This window comes from Choristoneura fumiferana, chromosome 6, assembly GCF_025370935.1.
Source record: "Choristoneura fumiferana chromosome 6, NRCan_CFum_1, whole genome shotgun sequence".
In the NCBI taxonomy this organism is placed as follows: domain Eukaryota; kingdom Metazoa; phylum Arthropoda; class Insecta; order Lepidoptera; family Tortricidae; genus Choristoneura; species Choristoneura fumiferana.
The window spans coordinates 3,321,768-3,346,316 of NC_133477.1; the positions used below are offsets into that span (position 1 = coordinate 3,321,768).

General features: G+C 37.9%; 1 protein-coding gene across 1 annotated transcript in view; it reads right to left on the reverse strand.

The window, feature by feature from the left end:
- LOC141428844 (uncharacterized) overlaps positions 1-21,795 on the reverse strand; it is a 38,504-nt gene extending 16,709 nt beyond the window's left edge. The window contains exons 1-10 of the mRNA XM_074088875.1: positions 21,589-21,795; positions 20,607-20,789; positions 20,006-20,134; positions 18,165-18,291; positions 13,911-14,110; positions 4,621-4,753; positions 2,770-2,906; positions 1,544-1,688; positions 964-1,121; positions 23-64 (exon numbers count right to left, since the gene is read on the reverse strand). Coding sequence (XP_073944976.1) covers positions 23-64; positions 964-1,121; positions 1,544-1,688; positions 2,770-2,906; positions 4,621-4,753; positions 13,911-14,110; positions 18,165-18,291; positions 20,006-20,134; positions 20,607-20,789; positions 21,589-21,708 — 1,374 coding nt within the window. The 5' untranslated portion in view covers positions 21,709-21,795. The remainder of the gene's footprint in view (positions 1-22; positions 65-963; positions 1,122-1,543; positions 1,689-2,769; positions 2,907-4,620; positions 4,754-13,910; positions 14,111-18,164; positions 18,292-20,005; positions 20,135-20,606; positions 20,790-21,588) is intronic.
- Between the last annotated feature and the right edge of the window lie 2,754 nt (positions 21,796-24,549).

A 24,549-nucleotide genomic window follows, 5' to 3' on the forward strand; every position in this document is an offset into this window, starting at 1 on the left:
GTCAAAAAATAGTTTTATTTACTTGAGTTCCTTTATCGTGCTCGTCACGGAATCCTGCTGTTATCTGCAAACAAAATTGTATAAATAGTAGAGCATAAAACGAGTCATTTTACCCGAGACGAGGTGAGGGTGGATAGATACGTAGAGAGGAAAAAATATGTATTTAAAAAAATGTGTAGAACCTTTTTTGTTTGTGGCTGTTTACGCCTTTAGATTTATATTGGATTTTACTTTATGCACTAGAGCATAAAAAGTCATTTTATGTCGCCTAGATCCAGCATAAACACAAACTTTACGAGCATGAGAAGTGAAAAATTATTTAATATTGTCGCAGAAGCTTTAGCTATAAATTCACGGATGAAATCAAACCACGGTCTATAGACTACAGCTCTGTAATTAGGTTCTTTAAGTTTATTAATCATAGAGCTGCCAGCTTAAAGTTTTTGTATGTACTCTTGTTTCACTTTTTTCGTAGTTCGTTTGGTCTGTAAATACCTTTTAACAAAAAATACAAAAAAAACTTAAGTACAATAAGAGAATAAGTAACTATTAAGTATAGTAATTCATTGGATCAAACGTAACTTTACAGGTGTCTATATCCGTAAACTTAAATTAATTAAAATATTTTAGTTATTAATTTATTTTTCCATTCTTCCCGTTTCATTCTTAACAATAAATTAAACAACTAGATAAGAGTGCCACTAACACGATAGTTTTTTGGTGCATAAGCCATAGTTGACAACCTTAGAGCGACCGCCAAGCGTAGGTATGAAAAGTGGAGTACATACAACAGATTGACTTCTGAACTACCTATCTGTATTTCGTGGTGAAAGCCCTCATTGGCTCATTTAGTTATTCATCTAATCACAAACGTGAACCAAACGTCAACGTTGTCCAACCTCAGAATACCAGCGCCAACTAGCCCGTAACAGAAAGTCTAATTAGTTCGATTATAATTTGTACCGATTCTGTGCTCTGAACATCCAGTAGGTGTGGTGCGTAGGACAACTTCAGGAGGCCGTTAACTTTCAGGAACCTCGTTCGAGGACAATCGTATGCCTCGTAAAGACCGTGTCTGCGAGCCCAGTCGACCCAACGGTAATATTTCCATAGAGCCACCTCTGAAACGGGATTTACTAGAGAAATCTCACTAAAAATGTATATATTATATTTTAACATTGGATTAGAATTACTATGCAGAAATGCAGAATGCAGAATTATTTTATTCCATTGCAGAAGTATGAATTTTGAGTTGAATGTTAGTCATGTATAGATGACCGTGGCGTGTGAGGCATTCCATTGGCTGTTATGACTGGATGATTGTGGTGGTAAAGAGGTTAATGGAGTAGTTTCATTTGAAATGCGACGAATTTTGCCACTCATCCAAGCACCATATAACAGAAGAAGAAAAAAGTCTGCGTCTATTAATTGTTGTTGCATCACATACACAGCAGAATATATTTTGCAGAAGCTAATCTCAATTATTGGAATTGAACCGCCGATATTATTTTAAAGAAAACACGTTTGTTAAAAAAGAACATACCAGGTTCCGGAAGAGGTTTTTTTATTGGTACATCTCTGGCCATGGTCACCATCAAGCTCATCTCATGCCCTGGCGTTATTCCAGGCAATGCGTAAGGGGGAATTTCTTTCGAATCTTTGAGGATCACAACAGCCATGGAGCCTCGCTGCAATCAAAACAACTGGTTTAAACCTGTGCACTCGTAAACTAATGTTTCCATCATCAGAACAGAATGGAAAAGCCTTCAAAAGAGAACCTGAGGCCGCATTGTCTAGCGCACTCGAAAGCACAATTGCATTTACCATTTTTTTAATCATACGGTATAAGATGAGGGTAGAAAGAGTTGATGAATGCTAACACGAGCACCGGTACAATGACAATATGGCTTTAGCCTCATCGCTTATTAACATAATATTACATTTTATGCTTGTAATACACCTTGGCATTAGGCGCACAAATACATCAGAGCAAAAGCACGACATGTGCAGCAGATACAGCAGAGCATGTGTCTTCATCATAATGAACAATGTTGTCAGCCGAAAGACGTCTATTGTTAGTATTATGCATCTAGCCCTGTTTGTGGAAACAAAGAGTATGTGGAACTCGCCCACAAGGGAGATACCCACTAAGAACCACTTAAGTTCCCACGTTGTCATTATGGGACTCCACGGGAGTGCGAAGTGACACCGCGATGCCCACTGAACACCCCGGGATGAGGCTTCTCAAGCCGAACACTGTAATGCAGGCTCGGCTCGCATAGCCCGGCCTTACGCCGCCCGAATACAACAGACTCTTTCAACCTTCATCAGATCAGATTTTTGCAGGTGGTAGGACCATGTGCAAGGTCCACCCGGATTGCTACCACCATCTTGCTCGCTAATCCTGCCGCGAAGCAGCAGTGCTTGCACTGTTGTGTTTCGGCGTGGAGAGTAAGACATCCGGTGAAATTACTGGCACTTGAGGTATCCCATCTTAAACCTCTAGGTTGGCAACGCATCTGCAATACCCCTGGTGTTGCAGATGTTTATGGGCGGTGGTGATCTCTTACCATCAGGAGACCCACTTGCTCGTTTGCCATCCAGTCGAATAAAAAAAAAGAAAAGATCATCATCATCAATCAGCGCACCTTATGGAGGGCCAACCCACGCTTCGTCTTCCAATAGCATCTCCTAGAATTCGCTTTTGGTTGCGGCGCTTGTATCATGTCTACTAAGGCTTTTGACTCTCCTGTATTCTATCTTTGATACCTTTACAATGGCGGTCTCCTTCGTGGTAGGTTTCTTTGTGCTCCTAGACTTGACAGTACTTGCAAGGGTATCGTCATCATCATCCCACGCAAATGCCGGAACTTCCGATATTATCAGGTCCCAAAGTTTTTCAATGTCTGTTAAAAAAAAAATTCATCATAATATCATAACAAACGGAAGACGTCCATTACTGGTTATTGGACTTATTGGCTCCCAGGTTTTTTCTTCGTTACCAGATCGTCCATCTACTTTAGGGGCCTACTATAGATCTAATATTAAAGAGGGATAGAAATAATCCATGAATATTAATTTCTCCGGTTTAGTCTGTAACGAAGCGTCCGTCTACTTCACTGGTCAGTACAATAGGCAGTTGTCTCACCGCCAGCGAGGTAACGATTGGCTATCGACTATTTTCTCGCTCAAGAAGCGAACAAAAGATATAAGATCCTGTGTGAGTAAAAGAGACACATATATTAATAGTTGATCGCTGGCTGTTCACACTGTCGGCGAGAACTCGCTTTTACATCTTTTGTCGCAGCGACAAGAGCTATAAAACTCGCTGAGCTATAGATACTCGCTCAGCGATGTCAGCTTGGCGGCCGCCCCGCACGAGCGAGTCGAGTGGAGCGAGTAATCGCCCGTCACACTCGAACACTCGCTTACAGCCAGCGACAAAACTACACTCGCTTCTCGCTGCTCACCCACTCGTTTCTAGTTACTCGCTCTACTCGCTTCTCGCTCATCGTCGGCGGTGGGACAAGTGCCTAAATAACACAACAATAACAGGTAATTTTGTATGAATAGTGGGCAAAGTGCCGCTGAGTACAGGACAGAAAAAATAGTGACATTTCTGGGAGGAAATGAAAATGATAAGATAATATTTCTATCTCTCTTATCATGCATTAGTTTTATGTCCTTTACATTTTATATTGTATGTGACTTTGTCTTCCGTTATCACATTTGACTGTTTTTTTTTATTTAAATTTACCGGTTCCAAAAACTCGCGGTCTTGTGGGAGAAAATGGGCATTGATGTTGGCGACCAAAAGTTATCCAACCTTCGGTTTGCTGACGACATTGTCTTGTTCGCCCAATCTGCATCCCAATTACAAAAAATGCTCCAAGATCTGAGCACGGCGAGCCTTGAGGTTGGACTTACAATGAATAGAGCAAAGACACAGTTCACCAATAGCGTGAAACGTAAGGTCACGGTTGATGGGCAAGACATGCAGTATGTCGATGAGTACATTTACTTGGGCCAGATAGCGTCCTTCGAAAACAGGCAGTCTAGAGAAATCGATAGGCGTATCGATAATGCCTGGAAGAGCTTCTGGTCCATGAAGACGCTAATGAAGGGCAACCTTCCACTGTCGCTAAAGCGTAAACTCGTCGATATGTGCATTCTGCCCATCCTTACTTACGGCGCTCAAACTTCGTCAAAAGACTAAAGCTCAAAAATCCAGGCTCAAGGTTTGCCAACGGGCAATGGAGCGCAGTATTTTGGGTGTTCGTAGAACTGACTGCATCAGAAACACCGAACTGCGCTCCAAAACCCGCGTTGCAGATGTGGGTGCTAAGACCGCGAAGCTGAAGTGGGACTGGGCTGGTCATGGCTGCCGCATGCACTCACAGCGATGGGCCCAAATTACTACCCATTGGGTTCCGTCGGATTGCCATAGTAACAGAGGCAGACCGAAGAGGAGATGGCGAGATGACTTAGACGCATATCAAATAGAGTGGCAGGAGCATGCTTTCAATAGGGACGAGTGGCGGAAAGAAGGGGAGGCCTTTGCCCAGCAGTGGGACACTTTAACAGGCTGATAAAAAAAAAACCTGTTCGATTTTAACTTACCAGGTTGACCAAAGTTCATCTCCATGAATCCAGTCAAAGCATGCATTATGTTAAAGTCTGGCATCACCTCGTCGGTGATACTGTCAGTGTCCTCATCCGAATTCATGTCCGGAGCAGCTAGCTTCAAAAGCGCCTGGTCACAATGCAATAGCAATTAGACACCAAAGTTATAAGTACCAAATATCACAAGGCGTTAGTATCTTTTAAAAATTTAGTGTTAAACTCAGATTACCGATTTTCTTCTCGTTATAACTACTTATTTGACAAAATAATATTCTGACGAAAAACAAATAGCGCGTGTTTATATACACACAGTACCATGGATCGAATCTTATTTACTTCCTTTAAAACATTACAATATCATTCTACGGAAACCATGTTTTTTTTCGAAATGAAAGTAGTCTGTGTTAAATTGTGGTATAAATTACAATTTTTTTTGCAAATTCATAAAGTTTCGATGTGAAGAAGTAACAAACATACACTTACGCGCATATACATACGCACGCACATACAGACACACTTTTTGAATGTAACTGGAAGTAATATTACAACTTTACATTATTACGAACTCTAGCTCCTAATGCTATAGTAAATTGACAAATTGGTTCCAAATGTATACAACAAACAATTTGACGACCAAAATCATAGCCGAAATGTTGTCAACTAATAATGAACTTGTAGCGAACTCCATTCGCCGCTAAGGCTATATAAATGTAGAGCTAAGACCCCAATCTTAAACTTCGTAACTCGAATACTGCAGCGGAATAATAATTTTGTTTATTACAGCCGTGACAGCGTTGTTATTAAGTAATATAGCCGCATAATCTGCAGTAATTGAGAGAAGTCGGCCCATCGGAATAAAGTGTGTACACGATAAAATTCGGGCATGCCTGATCTGGTGTATCTTTGTAATGAATGCTAATTTTCAAGCATCACTTTTTTAAGTGGGTTATGACTACATAATAAAAATATAATCATAATAAAAAGTTAGGGCATCTGTGATTTTTAGCTTTATATTTAGACTGTGCCTAAATTATTTTGTACAGCGTCTTCTGACGGTCTTTTCTAGGGTTTTATGTAAAGTTTAATAAAATTGGACAATCCACTTTATAGCTTATAACATTGTCTTTTCACGAGAGCTAGTATTTTTTGAATTGACTTCAGATTGAGGTAGTTTGGAAGTGAAATGCCTCCCATATAAAAACTACTTTTGGTGCTTGGGTTAGAAAGTTTTCCCGACTACCCCAAGTAGAAAACAGTAACATCATGATTTTTATTGGAAAGATAATATCCTAATGAGCGTAAAACAGCTTGTGAAAATATAAATACAATTGTGCCATTTAAGTTGGAAACGAGTGTAGATTATCAAAAAACGCTGTACAAAGCAACTTAAGCACAGTGAAATACATAAAGCTAAAACTCACAGGCGCTCTAACATTTTATTGTGATTGTATTTTTATTATGTAGTTTCATAACCACTGGCTATTACAAAAAAGTGCTGCTTCAAAATTAGCATTCATTACAAAGATACACCAGCAGGGCTACCGCGAAACTCGAAACTCGAAGTTCGTGTCGTGCGGTCACTCTTTAACTTACACCATTTAATACGAGAGCGAGAGGGGCGGTACGATACGAAATTCGACTTTCGAGTTTCGTAGTAGCCCTGCAGGTCAGCGGATTTTATCGTGGACAATCTTTATGTAATAGGTTGGAGTTAATGCAAGCTTGTAATGTTCGTTGCATACATATAATGTATGTCGAATTTCACTAATTTTTTGTGATCAGATCATGGACACACAGTCAAGAAAAAGTAAATGCAAAAACAAATTCTTGCACATTTTTTAAATATATTCAACAAAAAATATAGGTAAACTAAGTACGTACCTACTTTACCTGAATAAATTTTGAAAAACGAATAAATAAAAACCGTCCAAGAGCGTGTCGGACACGCCTAAAATAGGGTTCCGTAGCCATTACGAAAAAATTAAGTACTTAATATTTTTCTAAGAATTTCGTATCTTATATAGAATCTTCCAAGTTTAGGTATATTTTATACCTTAGGTTGCTATTTATTCTTAAACTACTAATAATTCTCAAGCAAACTTAGCCGTTATAGTTTTCCTTGAAAGTTTGATAAACTTACTACCATTCTGAATTTTTACAAAATTTTCCACCCACCGGTTAAGATTTTAGGGGGGGGACGCTCGATATTAATGAAAATTTGCACTTTAAACTTGAATATTTTGCAAAAAAATTACTGAATCGAAAAATTGTTTTAGCAATCCCCTAATGATTTTGAAAGAGCTATCCAACGATATCCCACATTACAAGTTTGGAAGAGAAAAAAAAAATCACCACCAGTTTACGTCTATAGGAGGTACACTAAAAAAATATATTTTTGAAAATTTTAGTGTACCATTTTGTCGGCATAGTTTAAATTCGTGCAAAATTACAGCTTTCTATTATTGATCGTCCCTGAGCAAAGCCGCGGACGGACGGACAGACAGACTGACAGACAGACAGACAGACAGACAAACAGATAGACAGACAGACAGACTATAAGGGAAGAAACTATAAGGGTTCCGTTTTTGCCATTTTGGCTCCGGAACCCTAAAAATTAATCCCTATTTCCCTTGGTCACGTCATAACTTAAGAACGACTTTACCGCTGTCATTTATAAAGTTTTCGTAGAAGGTTTTACAGAAAAAAACCGGCCAAGTGCGAGCCGGACTCGCGCACCGAGGGTTCCGTTCAAATATTTTTATTATATGATGTAACTAAAAATGTATGCTTTCGCAATTTTTCCTTTATCTGTGCTATAAGACTTTGTTTCGTTCCAAATTTCAAGATTCTGAGTTCACGGGAAGTACCCTGTAGGTTTTGATTCCTTTGAGAGTGTCGAAAATTTGCAGCATAAACGGCTGTATCTTTTGATTGCGTTGGCTTACAAGTTTGATTTTTTCCCAGCTTCAAGGGACAGTAGACCTGAGCATTTGATATGAATTTCAACTTGATACCTCCACGCGTTCCTGAGAAAAAGGGTCATGACAGACAGACAGACAGACGGACAACAAAGAGAAAAACCCTAAAAAAATAAAGTTGCACTGAAAGTTAGAAAATTTAGAAAACTTAACGATTATCTAAACTAAGGCTTAGCGCGTTAAATTACAATCGGTAGGATTAGAGTCATGAAATTTTAATATTATAAATGCGAAAGTGTGTTTGTATGTTTGTGTATTTGTCCGTCTTTCACGCCGTAACGGAGCGACGGATCGAGTTATTTATGGCATAAAGGAACTATCTGGGTCGTGCTGAGGCACAGACTTCGAGCTAGACGTACCTAGTGCTAGAAAAATATTTTCAAGGGTTTTGTAGTCGGTTCCATTTTTTGTTATTTTTTTTATTTTTTGGAGTCGGTTTTACTTTTTTGTTAAAAAATTTCTTTATTTCTCACTTTTTAGTGATTCGTAGCCAAAGTACATCTCACAACGATTCCATGAAGCCCAAACACGGCTTAGTTACGTTGTTTTATAACAGAGTTCCGTTGCCTACCTTCCGGCTTCAGCATCAGATCAGTTCGAAAGAATCATTAACTTAAAGCTCCTTCTTAGTCGCTTATCTAGGTATATTAATAATGATCGTTTATAGACGAGCGAGCATTACTTAGCTTTGACGAGTTCCATTGGTCATCTACGGTCTTCTTCATCAGGTCCAGGTTACCAAATGATACTTTCTGATTAATGCTACAAAATGCCAAAATTGCCATAGGTGTGCCTATAAAATTTGAGGTTTGCCCTCGATTTCCCTAGGATCCCATCATCAGATCTTGACTTGGTGACAATGGGACCACCTCGAAAGAGTACCCTTTCGAATAAAAAAAGAATTTTGAAAATCGGTCCACAATTGACTGAGTAATCGGCGAACATACATAAAAAAAATACAAACATTGGAACATAGAACCTCCTCCTTTTTTGAAGTCGGTTGAAAATACACCAACCGTGCCGTCGCCACATCGGTTAGCTGCCGTATTTTCCAAACTGCAAAAGCAGCAGAGCTCAATCTACCTGCGATTGCTGTAACGTGAGGAGGGTTGTATGTCGCACGGGCGGTACTAGAATTATGAACATCGACTCATTTTGTGATTCCTTAAACACGCCCTTAAGACACAATGTAGGTACTATTTAATTCGCTATCATCTTACCTTTTTTTTTTTTTTTTTGGAGATTGTGGCTTGGTAACGAGACCTTTAAGCCAAGTCTTTATTTTAGAAGTCTTGTTTTTGATCACTTGAATTCACTTATTTCACTATATTTTTTCAATTGTATTTTTGATATATTTGTAGAGAGGAACGAAGCAATTTGTGTTTTTCAATAGGTCAGTGAGGCGGCGGGAGGATTCTTCAGCTTGATTTATTTCGCTGGCAAGTATCAGTCTGTCCAGTGCATAGCTATGACATTTGAATATAATATGGTCTAGGTCTCCAACGGCGTTATTGCACGCAGAACAAATATTAGTGTTAACAATACCGAGCCTGTACAAGTGGAATGGTGCATTGCAATGACCAAACCGAAGCCTGTTTATGATAGTTATAAAATCCCGACTGGCAATCTTCAAATCATGGTACCACGGCTTGACGGGTAAATCAGTTTGAATATTTCCGTACCATTTTCCTTTCTCTTCTTGATCTTTCTTCCACATGTCTGTCCAGTATCTTCTTACATCTCTGCGAAACGTACTATAAAAGTCGGTCAGAGGGACGTGCACTATATTTTGTACATCCAACATATTTAATCCTTTGAAAGCAGTCTGGTCTGCGATTTCGTTACCAGTTATTCCTTTATGAGAAGGAATCCACATAAAGGATACTTCGATCTGTTTTAGGGAGAAGCTGTACAAAATATTCCTAATTTTGTATAATAAATAATTAGTTTTGTAATGTATTTTGAAATTTTCTAGCGATTTAATTACACTAAGTGAATCAGATAGTATTAGAAAATCCTTATAATTATTTACACATGAGATACGTTTAAGCGCTTCAATAATAGCGTATGCTTCTGCAGTGAATATGCTACAATTGTTGTCTAGTACAAAACTTTGAGAAAACTTAATTTGCGGATCATATACTGCACTACGAACATACCCCTCACCCTTACTGCCATCAGTATAGAGAGTATAGTATTTACTGTTTTTGTGTAGAAATTCTAGAAGCTCCTGATTACTATGAACTTTATCACTGATAACTGAAATTTCAAAGGCCACACTGGTAAATGGAAATGAGTAGCAAGGAGAAATACTACTAGTGTAAATTTTAGAGCAAACATTTTTAATTTCCAGAATGATGTTACTGAGCTTGGGTGACTTACAAGCCAGAAGATCACTGCTAGACAGCAGTGGAGCTGCGATTGCCCTTTGGCCAGGTAATATACTTTCTATAACTAAATTATTATTTTGTGAAATAATCTTGGCACAAAATCTCATGAACAACAATAATCTTCTAAGGATGAGTGGCATTGTAGCAGTTTCCACTTCCATTGCTCTAACAGGTGTAGAGCACATGGCACCTGATATTACTCTGATAGCTTTGTTCTGTAAAATATCTAGTTTTTTAGTGTGTGAGCTATTTATATAAGCAAAACAACTATAGTCAAAGTGGCTTCTTACAATAGCTTTGTACAAACAAGATAATGTTTGGGGATCAGCGCCCCATGTTACTCCAGCTAGGCATTTCATAATGTTAAATCCTTTTAATGCATTGGATAATATATATTTAATGTGCATTTCAAAAGTTAGTTTAGTATCAATTACCACTCCTAAAAACTTATGTTGGGGAACATTTGGAATGATCTCATCATTATAAGTTATAACATCAGTTGGATTGTCTTTTGTAAACAATAATACACTACTCTTAGAAGGGTTAATTTTCAATTTTAGTATGTTGTTATAATAAGAGTGCAGATCTTTGAGGGCTTTATTAACATAGTTAATAGCTTGATCAATATTATAATTAATGCTGTATATGACCAAGTCATCAGCAAATTGTAGTACCTTAACATTATTCATATTTACATATTTACAAATTTCACTTGTATATAAGTTATACAGCAATGGAGATAATGTGGCTCCTTGCATTGTACCTTTGGATACAGTTCGAGGTCCATACATATTATTATTATGTCTTATATACAAAGTCCTATCTGTTAAAAAGTTATAAATCCATTTGCACAATAAGCCAGGTATTTGTAGGTTAGACATAACTTGTACAAGAATTGAGGGACTTACATTATCAAAAGCGCCTTGTACATCTAAGAAAACACAAGCAACACTAGATTTATTACATTTTGCATTTTTCAGGTCTTCGATGAGAGAGACAAAACTGTCGGCACAACTTCTTCCACGACGGAAACCATACTGAATTGGAGGGATAACGGAATTGGCTTCTATAAAATAGTCGAGCCGAGTTTTAATCATATTCTCAAAGATTTTACCTAAGCATGAAGACAGAGAAATTGGGCGATAAGAAGTTGCGTCTTCAGGTGGTTTTCCTTGCTTATGTATTGGAATGACACATTGTGTTTTCCATGACTGTGGTATGATTTGCAGTACCCAAAGGGAATTAAGGATATTTAGAAATAGCTTTTGAACTGAAAGATCCAAATTCTTAATCAGTATATAAGGAAAGTCATCTAGACCAGGCGTTGTATTTTTACGAGACTGTAAACTGTGGATGAATTCTCTCCATGAAAAAGGATCAAGCAAAAACTTGGATGAATCGCGATTGTTGTTAAGGCAAAAATAATTTTCAAGATTCTCAGTGGAATTGTGATTATCATTGTTTGTTAATTTATCCAGTAAAGGGCCAATAAATTCATCATTAAGAGATTTATTAGTAGTTTTAATTCTTTTAAACATTTTAATATATTTCCAAATTAAACTAATAGGGGTAGTTCTGTTAAAACTGCTACAAAGCCTTCTCCAACTACACTTTTTTTCCTCTGCTATTGTTCTTTTTTTAATAGCATCTAGTTTTTTGTATTTAATGAAATTTTCTACACTAGGATTGTTTCTATAGAATTTTAATGCTTCATATGAATTAATGACACTTTGTTCGCATTTACTGTTCCACCAAGGTGCAGGAGGCTTACTTCTAAAGTTAGAAGTTTTAGTAAATTTAGGAATGCAATTTAGTTTTAGAGAGTTAAGCTGCGAACAGAATTGGTCATAAGTCTTGAGTGGATTTTGAGCATCTAACACTATATCTTTAAAATATTCTTTAGAAAGTTCACAGTACTTTTCCCAGTCAGTTTTATTGTATAGAAACTTTTCCATTGGGGCATTAATTTGATATTTATCAACAGACATTATAATATTTGTTATAGTAGGAAAATGGTAGCTACCCATGTTGTCATCGCTTACAGACCACGCGCAAAGTGGTGCTATATTCGGACTTGTGAAACTGATGTCTATTGCAGAGGGGTTGCAATTAGGATAATTTATTGTAGTAAAGTTACCATCATTAAGGATACACAAATTTAAATCGTCGATTAAATCGAATAATTGTTGACCGCGACCTTTTGTAGATACGCAGCCAAAGGCAATATGATGTGCGTTAAAATCTCCTGATACAAAGATTGGTTTAGGTAAATTATTTATTATGCTACGTAATCTATCTATTCTTATATTTCTGTCTGTTGGAGGCCAGTACACGCATAAAATGGTAAGGTCACCACTTTCTGTAGAGATTGATATTGCTATAGATTGAATATCTTCGTAAAAAGTAGTTTGTAGAGGCTTGTACTTAAATGATGGCTTTATTAAAATAGCGACACCGCCATGACCATTATCAGCATTGCGAAAATGTAAATTGTAATTTGGAATGTTGGTGATACGGGTATCTGAAAACCAGGTTTCGTTAAGAAGACATATATCTATTTTATTTTTGTGTAAAAAATTTATTAGTAAGGGTTTTTTATTATGAAGACTTTGAATATTGAACTGAGCGATACGAAGTTGTGAAGTTGTAGCTAGATCCATTAATTAAGGCAGGTTTTTGAATAGTAAATCTTTGATAGATTTTGTCGTAACTGGAGAATCGTCTGCTTTGTTAGCAATCGCTATTAGAGTGCGCACAATAGTCATTGTCAAATCGTTATTGGTCATTAAAAGATTTTTTAAGTCAACTGTTTTTGAGGGAGAGCTTGTGGATGCCAGGTTTTTGGAATTGTTGTTTATTGTAGTGTCTTGTGGTTGTTTCGAGATAGATTTTTGGATCAATGGAGGAAATTCATCCCTTTTAGAGTCTGTAACACTTGCATAAGTGATTTTGGTTTTCTTTTCTTGGATTTTTCTCATTTTAATGGGGCACATTTTAGAAATAGCTAAGTGAGCTCCACCACAATTTATACAGCAGAGCTCAGTTGGTTTGTCACAATCTTTGTACGAGTGTTCACCTGAACAGCAGCTGCATCGCTGCTTCCCGTTGCATACTTTTGCAGAGTGGTTAAATTTGAAGCAGCGATAGCACTGCTGTAAGGGTGGGACATAGTCAAATACTCTGTAGGAAAACAGATCGTATTGCACACTATCTGGCAATGTATTTGAGAGGAATGTAATACTCACTGTCTGTAGAGGTACCCTATTCTGACCGACTTTTTTAGTAAAGCGCCGTACCGCGACGATGTCGAAGCTGGAAGACAGTTTACTGTACAACTCCTTATTGGAAATGTTTTGTGGTACATACCGTATTATGCCCGTTCGTTCTATTTGCGCAGCCGGGATATAAGCTTTCATGTTATATTTTTCCATGAATTTGGTATTGTTTAAAAAGTTGTTCGCCGTATTATACTGCTTGAAGATCGCTGTTATTTTATTCGCATTTATTCTGCGAATGGCCACCACACCTTTCACCTCCGCAGCAAAAATATGGTTCAGGTAAATTGGACTTTTGTTACCTAGCTTTTCCTTATTGTCCTTGCTCTCAATGAACACTTTAAATTCGACATTTAACGAATTTTCGGGATACAACCTTTTATAATTTGGCTTTAGATAGGGTAAATACAAATCACCCTCGTTGGAGCCTTCTCCATTCTCCTCGGGCACTGATGCCCTTTTCCTGGCCTTGATAACTGGAGGGCTATCGCCTCCTCCTTCGTCACCAATCATGTTTAGAAACGTTTTGAACACTTTTCATAACTTTTCAGCTGATAAAATCAAGATAGATCGCAAAAACAACTTAAATAAAACTCAGAGCGCGCGCTTCGTTTAAGAGTTCCCGCCAGAATCTCTCATCTTACCTTGCAGATTAATAACGGCCAGAGATGTACCACAGACGATGTGACCATGGTTGGCACCTTGACTCCCGGCCTGGCAGGTGCTTGGCTTAGTAGGGGGGAAAACGGTAGGAGGGGGGAGTCGTTGGCATCCACTGGCACCTGGTCGCTCACCCAGACGCAACGCCACGCGCCGAGGTAGTATAGCCGGACGAGGTAGCAACCTTGGTAAAGAATAGATAAAATTAACTTGAGTTTTTATATTTGATAGGGGGCAAATGAGTAAGTGAGTCACCTTATGGAAAGCAATCAAAGCCGCCCAATGGATCCATAGCATAAGCTGAATTACGGATACGTTGCCGGCCCTTTGAGAAATGAGTTAGCCTCGTTTTTTGACGATTCCCAGGTTGTTATTTTTATTAAATAGCAGAATTATGTTCAACAGTATACAAGATATTTTTTTAATGAAAAAGTTTTCGGGTGCACCGGACGAGATTCGAACCCGCATCTCGGGGCTATAATCGTCAAGTATATTCGAATTCAATGGAATCAAGCAATCTGGTAAACAAATGTGGTGACTGACATTGACACTTGAATGACGACTGGCTGCTTGACTGACTGACGTTGGCTCTAGTGATGTGAATGCTCTTTAAGAATGCTCTTTAAGATACTTCAATCAGCAGTAAATAATATTTAAATTAATGTTTTCCCTAAGTTTTACAATCCTAACTTAAAACATTACGTTTTTCTTATACGAATTGCACTAACCTTATACATTAATTACCTTCCTTACCTATAAATATATTATTATACCTTATATATTATTTTTTTTTAAATGGCGAATCACGTGTTCTCTTAGTTCTGTTCAATTCAAGAGTCATTCACTTGTTTCTTTTAATTTTAAATGTTTAATAACATTGTCACGAAGTTTTAGAGTTATATCTTCAAATATACCTAACGTTTTTTTCCATACAAACTTTCATTCCTCTTTATACCCCTTTAAGGGTAGAATTTTTAATAATGGTGTAACATGTATCCACTTATAGTTTTTGACGAATATTTTCCCCAAGTATATAATGGAGTATTCTAGAATTGAAAGGGCCAGTCAAAATATTTATTAATTTAGAAGAGGCATTTTTAAATTTACATAAGACAGGGAAATGAGAGTAGACACAGGGAAGTGATTATTACAAATGATTTTTTAGTCCAAAAATGGACTCTTCAGTAAATATTCTGCTATTAGTAAATATAAAAAATATATGAAGTCTGCATAATGTGTAGGTACTATAATACCATTTTATTGTTCAATTAGAACCAATACAAAACCTTCATTAAATAGTGTCACTTAACACAAATAATTAATATCTACGAATAAATAATAGGTAATATTATTATGCATTGTTTGAGTTAATTTATAATTTCGGTTCTATTATCTTTTCATTGTACTCCTGATATCCTGTCAATCGTTCAAAGGTTAACTGGAAGAGATCCCTTTAAGGGATAAGTTCGCCTTTGTGCATCTTATTATTCTGTGTTCTGTTATTTTCATGTGTTTTATGTTCAATGAAGAGTTTTACAATACAATACAATTACAATACAAATTAATAGGTATGCATAATTCTACGACCTGAGCCAATAAAATTCCTCAATTTGCAGAGCCAGCTATAATTAACGGTAGCTAAGGTTGGTTCAATCAAATAGTTAATTTTGTAGGTACAACACTAAATTTCCAGAGACTAGACAGATTTCGGTGTGGAAAAAATTATCATGTCAATTTCACAAATATAACGGATTTTCGTCTTCCAATAATTCTATAAAATAAACATATTTACACAATTATTTAATGATACAATGATTGTTAAAAACAGTGGTGGGTTCATTGAGATGTGAATATGATCGGAATTGGCGGTTAAATGTAAGTAACTACGGAGTAATCGTGAAAAATTGCTTTGTTTACACGATATCTCATTCTATTTTACGCTACTAACTGCACCACGTCGCTCCCTATCAATAGTCTACATCATTCCAGCCTATATACGTCCCACTGCTGGGCACAGGCCTCCTCTCAGAATGAGAGGGCTTGGGCCGTAGTACCGACGCGGGCCCAGTACTGATTGAGTGTTCACACAAACCATTAAATTGCTTCGCAGTTTGTGCAGATTTCCTCACGATGATTTCCTTCACCGCAAAGCTCGTGGTAAATTTCTAATGTAATTTCGTATATTAATTTTGAAAAACTCAGAGATGGGAGTCAGGACTTGAGCGTACGATCCTCTGCTTGAGAGGTCATAGGTCAAACCACTAGGTTGTTGCCAAGGATTTTCTTATCAATAATTTTGCATTACGGTAATAGGGAATATTACTGCAATTTTATCCCATCAGAGTGCAGCACTAGCACATACCTTATGTTTATGGTATATGTTTTTTGAGTATCTTAAATGCCCGTAGGATGCCGTAATGTCATATTATTTCAATTTTTTTTTTGGAAATATAGCTCTATCGCTACTATCCATGTATATGTCATTTATTTTGTTAAATATGTCATGATTTCTATAGGTATTAATACCCTTGGAATCATGAGATCTGTCATGGCGACAAAATGTAAAGAGAACTGACGTTGTCATGGCGGTTTCTTTACGGTATGTGCTAGTGTCGCCCCCTACGCAGAGCTTTGCCTAATATGCCCTATTAGAGGAGGATGGACGACATTCGACGGAACGGAGGTCGAGACTGGACGAGCACAAGACGGACACAAGGTAGCCAAGAGTGGAAGAAGAGGGAAAAAGCCTACATCCGAGATTGATACATCAAAAGGCCAACATGATGCTAATGAATAGGCCCTCTCATATTGTTCTGTCCTAACAAGGCGTCACATTACCTAGCTATCTATTTATAATTCCATTTTTTTCCAAGGTCCGCCCGGATTGCTAGCCACCATCTTGCTCGCTAATCCTGCCGTGAAGGAGCAGTACTTGCACTGTTGTGTTTCGGCGTGGAGAGTAAGACAGCCGGTGAAATTACTGGTACTTGAGGTATCCCATCTTAGGCCTCTAGGTCGGCAACGCATATGCAATCCCCCTGGTGTTGCAGGTGTCTATGGGCGGTGGTGATCTCTTACCATCAGGAGACCGCTTGCTCGTTTGCCATCCAGTCGAATAAAAAAAAACATATTTGCAATGTGATATGCAATAAATATATTATATTACGCTTGAGATAAATTGACAATGCAACATTTTTATCAGTTTTAAGAAATGCTCGCATGCAGGTGCATTACGAGTATGATAGCTTGCTATTGCATATGTAGAGGTATTGTGAGTGCACAGGCATTCTTTTTTTTTTTTTTTTTTTTATTCGACTGGATGGCAAACGAGCAAGTGGGTCTCCTGATGGTAAGAGATCACCACCGCCCATAAACATCTGCAACACCAGGGGTATTGCAGATGCGTTGCCAACCTAGAGGCCTAAGATGGGATACCTCAAGTGCCAGTAATTTCACCGGCTGTCTTACTTTCCACGCCGAAACACAACAGTGCAAGCACTGCTGCTTCACGGCAGGATTAGCGAGCAAGATGGTGGTAGCAATCCGGGCGGACCTTGCACAAGGTCCTACCACCTGCAAATTGCAAAGTTCTTAATTGAACTTTTTCTCTACCTACTCTTGTACAGTGAAGTGCAAAAATATGTATCTATTCGAACCACTCAAAAATATGTTACTACGGCCTTATTGCGTCGGAATACGAGCAAGAGTCTGTGGTACTTGTTTTTGAAACTTTAAATAAGTTCATATTTTTACATTTGACTGTACTATCAACAAAAAACAAGGTTCATTATACATAAACTTATCATCATCATCATCATCATCATCATCATCATCATCATCAGCCGGAAGATGCCCACTGCTGGACCAAGGCCTCCCCCTTAGAACGCAACAATGAACGACAACGCGCCACTTGCATCCACCGGTTTCCCGCACGATGTCGTCAGTCCACCTGGTGGGAGGCCTGCCAACGCTTCGTCTTCCGGTTCGTGGTCGCCACTCGAGGACTTTTCTCCCCAACGTATCTGTTCTTCGAGCGATGTGGTCTGCCCATTGCCACTTCAATTTGCATATTTTTCCATGTCAAGTGACTTTAGTTCTTCGAAGAATTTCCGTCGAAACTTATCATATGTCATTGTAAAATACCTACTCCTCCTTTTCATTTACTTACAACCACACACACAACTCCGAGCTCTAGATAACACACTACGACACACACACACTACTGACTGATTCTTTACCAGTTTTAGACAACCCTGGCCGATGCTGCAGCCCACCGCCAGACTTCATCCCCGGCGAATATATGTGATACCTGGCGCGCCAGCCTTCTGGCATGCTGAATGAAAAGTTCTCCCACTGATGCTCTGCCTGGAAAGAATAAGAACAAAGAGAATCATAGTTAGCCTAAAAAAGTATTCAACTGTTGGGTAGTCTTTCCCAAAGTCCCTTATTTGCAGTTTTGAAATGATTCAGAATTGCAAGAAACAGAGGTAGGAAGTCTTTGGAGGAAGCCTTTGTCGAAAGAAAAGCTGTTGATGGAATAGCTGATGGTCAGAAATAAACGTAATACCCATAATATTGTATTGAGCAGCACAGGGCGAGCGAAAAAAAATATTCTATTATGTTCTATTATATTCTAAACATCCCCGTTTCAGCTTGCGCACAATCATGTGGAAGGGTTATCAGTCCAGATGTCAAAATGTCGGACTGTTTTCCTCTATAGATTTCATTTTTCAATTGGTTCTTGTAAAATTTTGTGAGTAGATTCAATAATTAATGTTTTTTTTTTGGCAATTTAGATAAAAACAAAACGATGGAAAAAAAAGATTATAATAATAGATCCTCTAGCAATATTATTGTAGAACAAATATCATTAGTTATAATAAAATATAAGTTTTTTTTTTGGGTTAGGTATTAATTAATAATATAAAGATGCAGATGATGATTGTTTAGTTTGAAAATAAGAACTTGGAGTTGGAAGGAGTAGTTATAAAATATATGGATCTATTTTTACAAGCTTTTATTTTAAGTTCACTTCGTCTGCTTGTTTGTTTAATTTTTTTTAAGTTAGTTTTGAGTCGCTTCCAGTAGCTAAACCGCTTTGAAATTCGGTACACATATTCAGGTTGAACGACTATGCAAGTAACTACAGAAAAAAAACAGTCAATAAAAAAAAATGAATTAAAAACTTTTTTTAACAAAACAATAAGAAAGTGAATTTGTTGTTAGACTAGGACCTACGTATGATTATGTGCGCTATGCCGCATATACAAATACGAAGTCCCAAATGTAAACTGTTTCCGTAGAAACTATATGAGAGGCGTAAATTATGCAAATAACCGAGGGCAGGATTAGGTAGACGTGTTAAAGTGCCGTTTGCGGTATATTTGCTGAATAAATGATTACACCGGAGTCTGCTAAATGGAGATCAGTAATATTTTTGTTATATAATAAAGTTGTTACAGTTCATGCTAGGTAAGCATAATCACGTTACAGAGGAAGGCCACAATAGAGACATTATGCTTTTCAAGGAGATGTTATGCTTGATGACCAAAGACCGAAGAAAGATCGTCGGAAATTGCATCTACGCAGCCCAATCCAGAAAAATCTATAAGGATGTTGCAGTTGTTCTGCGTGGCAGCTAGATGGCGCTAAAAGTCCCTTATCATTAGGGCCTAATGTATCAAATTATTACCGTATTCAATCAAATAAATATCAAAGGATACTTGATGGACTTTAAAGATTATTAAGTATTTTATTATACTTAGTTAATTTTAATTAAAGAGTTATCTACACTTAAGAAATAAGTATGCCAGCGTTCAAGCCTTATTGATAAGATTGAAGTTATTCAAATTTACAGCAAGTTTGATGAAAGAAAGATCAGTCTGCTAATATTAATATAATAAATGATATTAGTCCAGTAGACAAAATGCTTGTAACTTCTGAAAAGTCTAATTATGGTATTTGTCTGAATCCACATAGTAATCATATATAATTAATTCAAACATAGGTTGTAGAACACTGTTACTAGCTAACCTAGCTATGCTTAATTTAATTTTACTAGAAACACCGAAGTTCTTACCACCAAACCATCGACCCTTTCTAGCATGAAACAGGCGGAGAGCACCCGTCTGCTGAACGAAGATCGCAGCATCACCTGGGCGTGACTTAGCTGCATGTCCATCACCGACATCTTTCCGCTGTTGTTCTCCTGTTCAAGTAACATTTTCACGGTCATTGTAGTGACCAACCAGTCTTGGACACAGCTTAAGTTTCGGCTAAAAAATGTCCTATATTTGCCGACACTTTGGTCGCGTTGAAACTCAAGTGATCTTGAATTTTAAGCACGTTTAAGTGAGTTCGTAACACAATTATTTTACATACTTAATGAATTTTAAGCGTGTTATGTAACACGCAAGTAGCACCCTAAAGAAAAGTGTTAAACAGCATTCAGAATGAAACAGATCTAGTTTTTTTTTTAATCTCTGTAAATTTGATTTCTAAACAAATTATATTGTTCTTTGCTAAATATTGTCATTTTATTTGTATTTTCATAATAATAAACACGATAAGGTTAATTTAGGAGTTGTCAAATACAAACTCACCTACTATTTCTACTCACCGTTTTTCCACATGCCCTACAAAGCCATTGGACCACTGTCCAACCTCACCACTGTACCTACCTCAAAGATGACAGCTTCAGCTTCCCAACGGGTGAAAGCCAGGTCTTCGGCCCTGATCCATCCATGGAGGTAATGCCTCACTGAACGAGGCAGCGGTTGCGTCTGGTCATCGTTCCATATGTAATCCGGAGGAAGTTTTGGCACAACCTTGGTTAGAATTGCTGCTCTAAGAGTTGCTGGACCCTGAAGACATCAAACAAATACCAACTTTAGTTTGATATACTGAATTGTATTGTGTGTGTGGTATTTATCGTGTTCTTTCAATTAGTTTCAGGTCCCATCGTACAACCGTTTTTGACATTTGACACTAAATGATATTGTTCCCTTCCCACCAACCCTCGGATTATGTTCCGACAACTCGCTATCCCCCCGGACAGATCCAAAAGGGATTCGCACCTCTTGGGCACACCGAGAAGGTCACTCGACGCGCACCCCTACCAGCCATCGGATTATGTTTCTTATCATCACCCAGTAGTCTTTCGACCGGACAGATCCCGAAAGAAACCGCAGCTCTTGGGCACACGAGGAGATCATTCGACTAACACTCTAACAGCTCTCGGATTATATGCTTCTTACCATCCCCCAGTAGTCTTACGACAACTGGACACTGTTTTGCAATACTGAGTCAACCCACTGGCATTTTGCAATACAATTTCAACTGTTAAAATTATTTTCTAAGGGTTGACATTGTGTTGCAGAATTAATAAGGGTTAACACACTATTGCATAACAGCGCCCAACTCACTATCCCCCCGGACAGATCCAAAAGGGAATCGCACCTCTTGGGCACACCGAGAAGAAGGTCGCCCGACGCGCACCCCTACCAGCTCAGCCTACCAGCCATCGGATTATGTTTCTTACCAAACCCAGTAGTCTTACGCCAACTCACTATCCCCCCGAACAGAGAAAGAACCGCAGCTTTTAGGCACATGAGGAGGTTACCCGACGCGCACCCCTACCAACCATCGGATTATGTTTCTTACCATCCCCCAGTAGTCCTGAGACAACTCGCTATCCCTAAATTCTCTGAAAGGGCATTCTGTAGGATCGATTTCTACGTTGATGATGATCGGAGGTTCTTGGTCTTTGGCTTTTTTTGACATTTTTATATTGCTACACAAATTACGCCCCAGTTATCGGGTTATCGTTTTTTATTTATAACCTCAATTTAGTAACATCGGTTACGCATGTCTTTGGGTGACGCATTGATTATCATACTTTTTTTTTACAACTGCCACAAAGGTTTTATCATCGGATTGTCAATAATGTGGTTCAAGAGAGGTCGATGTTTTGTCTTCGTTTTGTTAACGTGTTATGTAATAAAAAGGAATGAAACCTTATAAAACGTATAAGATCACATATAAGATCCCGTGATATAAGATGCCGTGCCTAAGAGAAATGAAGATTCATCTTAGGATCATGCGGCCACCAAACGAGATTGTCATTAGAATTCATTGGGAGATTGTAATTTTATGTAATTTTTTTTGTAAGTACTTATTTTACTAATTACGGAGTGTAGGAGGGAAAAATTGCAATAGTACATTGTGCATTAAGGGGCGTAAGAAGGGGATTACTAGCGAGAGTCTATTAGAAGCCCGACGCCGGAGACGGAGGGCTTTTAATGACCCGAGTTTGTAATCCCCTTATGGCCTGTGATACACACAACGATTTTCATCACATTGCGAGGGAAAAAATGCAAAAGAATAAATTATTTTGTGTCCAAACACTTCACAGCTCAGCAAAAGCAAAACGCTAAGAAACAACTGAATAAAATATAGCTACCCGCTAATACAGCCGTGCGTGAGTAAAGTCTAGTTTATATTTAAAAATAAATTACGTTTTATTATTACCTATAATCATTTTCAAAAAAATCCAACAACCCTTTCCATTAAAAAAATAATTATCAAAATCGAACTACTCTGTGAAAAGTTATGCGTGGTCATACATAAAAAATATATCGTCGCTCGGCAGGCAAAAGTACTAAAGCGACACTTCGTCAACTTTACAGGAGAGCGATTTAAAGTTTTTTTTTTACGAAAAAAAATCATAACTTTTTAACCAGACAACCAATTTTAAAATTTCCAGGAATATATGACACATCATTTAATAGACTATAATAAGGTTTTAATAATTCATAGCAAAATCCACTGGTTTAGAAGATAAGTGTCGCTTTAGTAAATTGTCCCCTAGTCATCGAGCAAATGCAATCAGGCAAAAAGACTAAACGTAAAAATTGACCTCAAACGTCATATTTCAAATTAACTTATGTGATTTTACGTCTCAATAAATTTAGCATGTTTTTACTAACAACACACATTTTATTTCTTATCAAACTGTTCATAATGCTGATTTACCAAATTGCAAGGGAAAAAATATTCCAAAGTACCTACTGAACAGAATTATATAAATAATATTAATTAATTATAATAAATATTAATCATCAATGCTAAAATTTCAATAACTTAACTTTAACTGTTACTAACACTAGACTTTTATTAATATTATAAGGTAATTAATCACAAAGGCACCATCTGATTTCTAACAAAATGCACAAAAGGTTTTTTCACTATTATTTTTTGAGGTATTTTTGATCATTATCATGTCCTACTATTTTTGGTGTATACACACAGCATACGCTTAGGTTTAAGGATGAAATAATACGTAAAATACCTTAATTTATTCTGTAGGTAATAACTTTAATTAGCATTTCAACTAAAACTTCAGAACATTTTTTTCTATGTTATGCAAATAAATCATTTCATTCAACATTATAGTACTTATTAGTACCTAATAAGTAAGAAACCTGAATAACTAACTCATGCGTCACGGTTGCTATAGCAACTTTAGATATATCATTGGTCTATATAACGATTAAGAAATATAATGCACTATTGGTACAACAACATTTGTTATATTCTCATGATCTAACTATTCCGGTATCATGGACTTGTTGTACTTGTTGTACCAAACTATTAATATACTAAGGGCTGTTTCACCATCCATTGATTACTGTTAACTGGTGGTTAGGTGTGATGCCGTCTCTATTTGTTTTGTTCGAATAGACTCAATAGACGGAGACGGCATCACATTTAACCGTCGGTTAACGCTAATCAATGGATGGTGAAACAGCCCCTTACAGTAATATGGTATAATGCCAAATGAAACGTCGTGAGACCTTTGCTGAGATTTAAGGACTGCGCTAAGTGAGATATGGCTGTCTTCAAAAATTTACCACCTAGACTGAGAAAAGCTTGCGGGAAAATGCACTGATTGGTGCAGACGTGTGTTGGAGGGCCGCAAGTATTGCGATGAAGGCTTGCCTGGCTCAATGCACTTATTGAAAAGAGACAGAAACGACACCAAGGCCGTTCTGCATCAACATCCGCAGACTTCGCTTGTCAGAGATGTGGACGGACATGTCGCTCTCGCATCGGTCTAGTCAGCCACCAAAGACGTTGTGCACAGGCAACACGCCAAAATTCGTCTGGAACAGACGCGTAGGCCTGATTGATGGTATAATATATGTGATATAACCTATGTTCGATATAACGTTCAGTGGGGGTATAATGAATTACTGGTATTTATGCCAAATATCTTTTATTCTAGTGAAAGTATATCTAAAGTTGTTATACTGGTCATAACACACCCTGATGGCCATTTGGTTCCACCATGGAGCCGCAGCTGCAGTTATGAGGCACACAAACATCGCAGCCCAGGCGGAGAGCTACTGCCACCCGCAATGAGTCGTTGTCCAAGACTGTTCCCAAATAAGGAACAGGCAACGCCTATAACCACGTTCCCGCTTTGACTTTTGATGCCGACTTCAGCCTGGCCAAACCCACCCCAGTGGTTACACCCACAGGCCGTGCTAGAGCGTCCCTAGCCCCTCGTCATCCCAAACTCATTGTATCTGCGGAGCCCCTGCAGTGACGCCAGTCTCATTC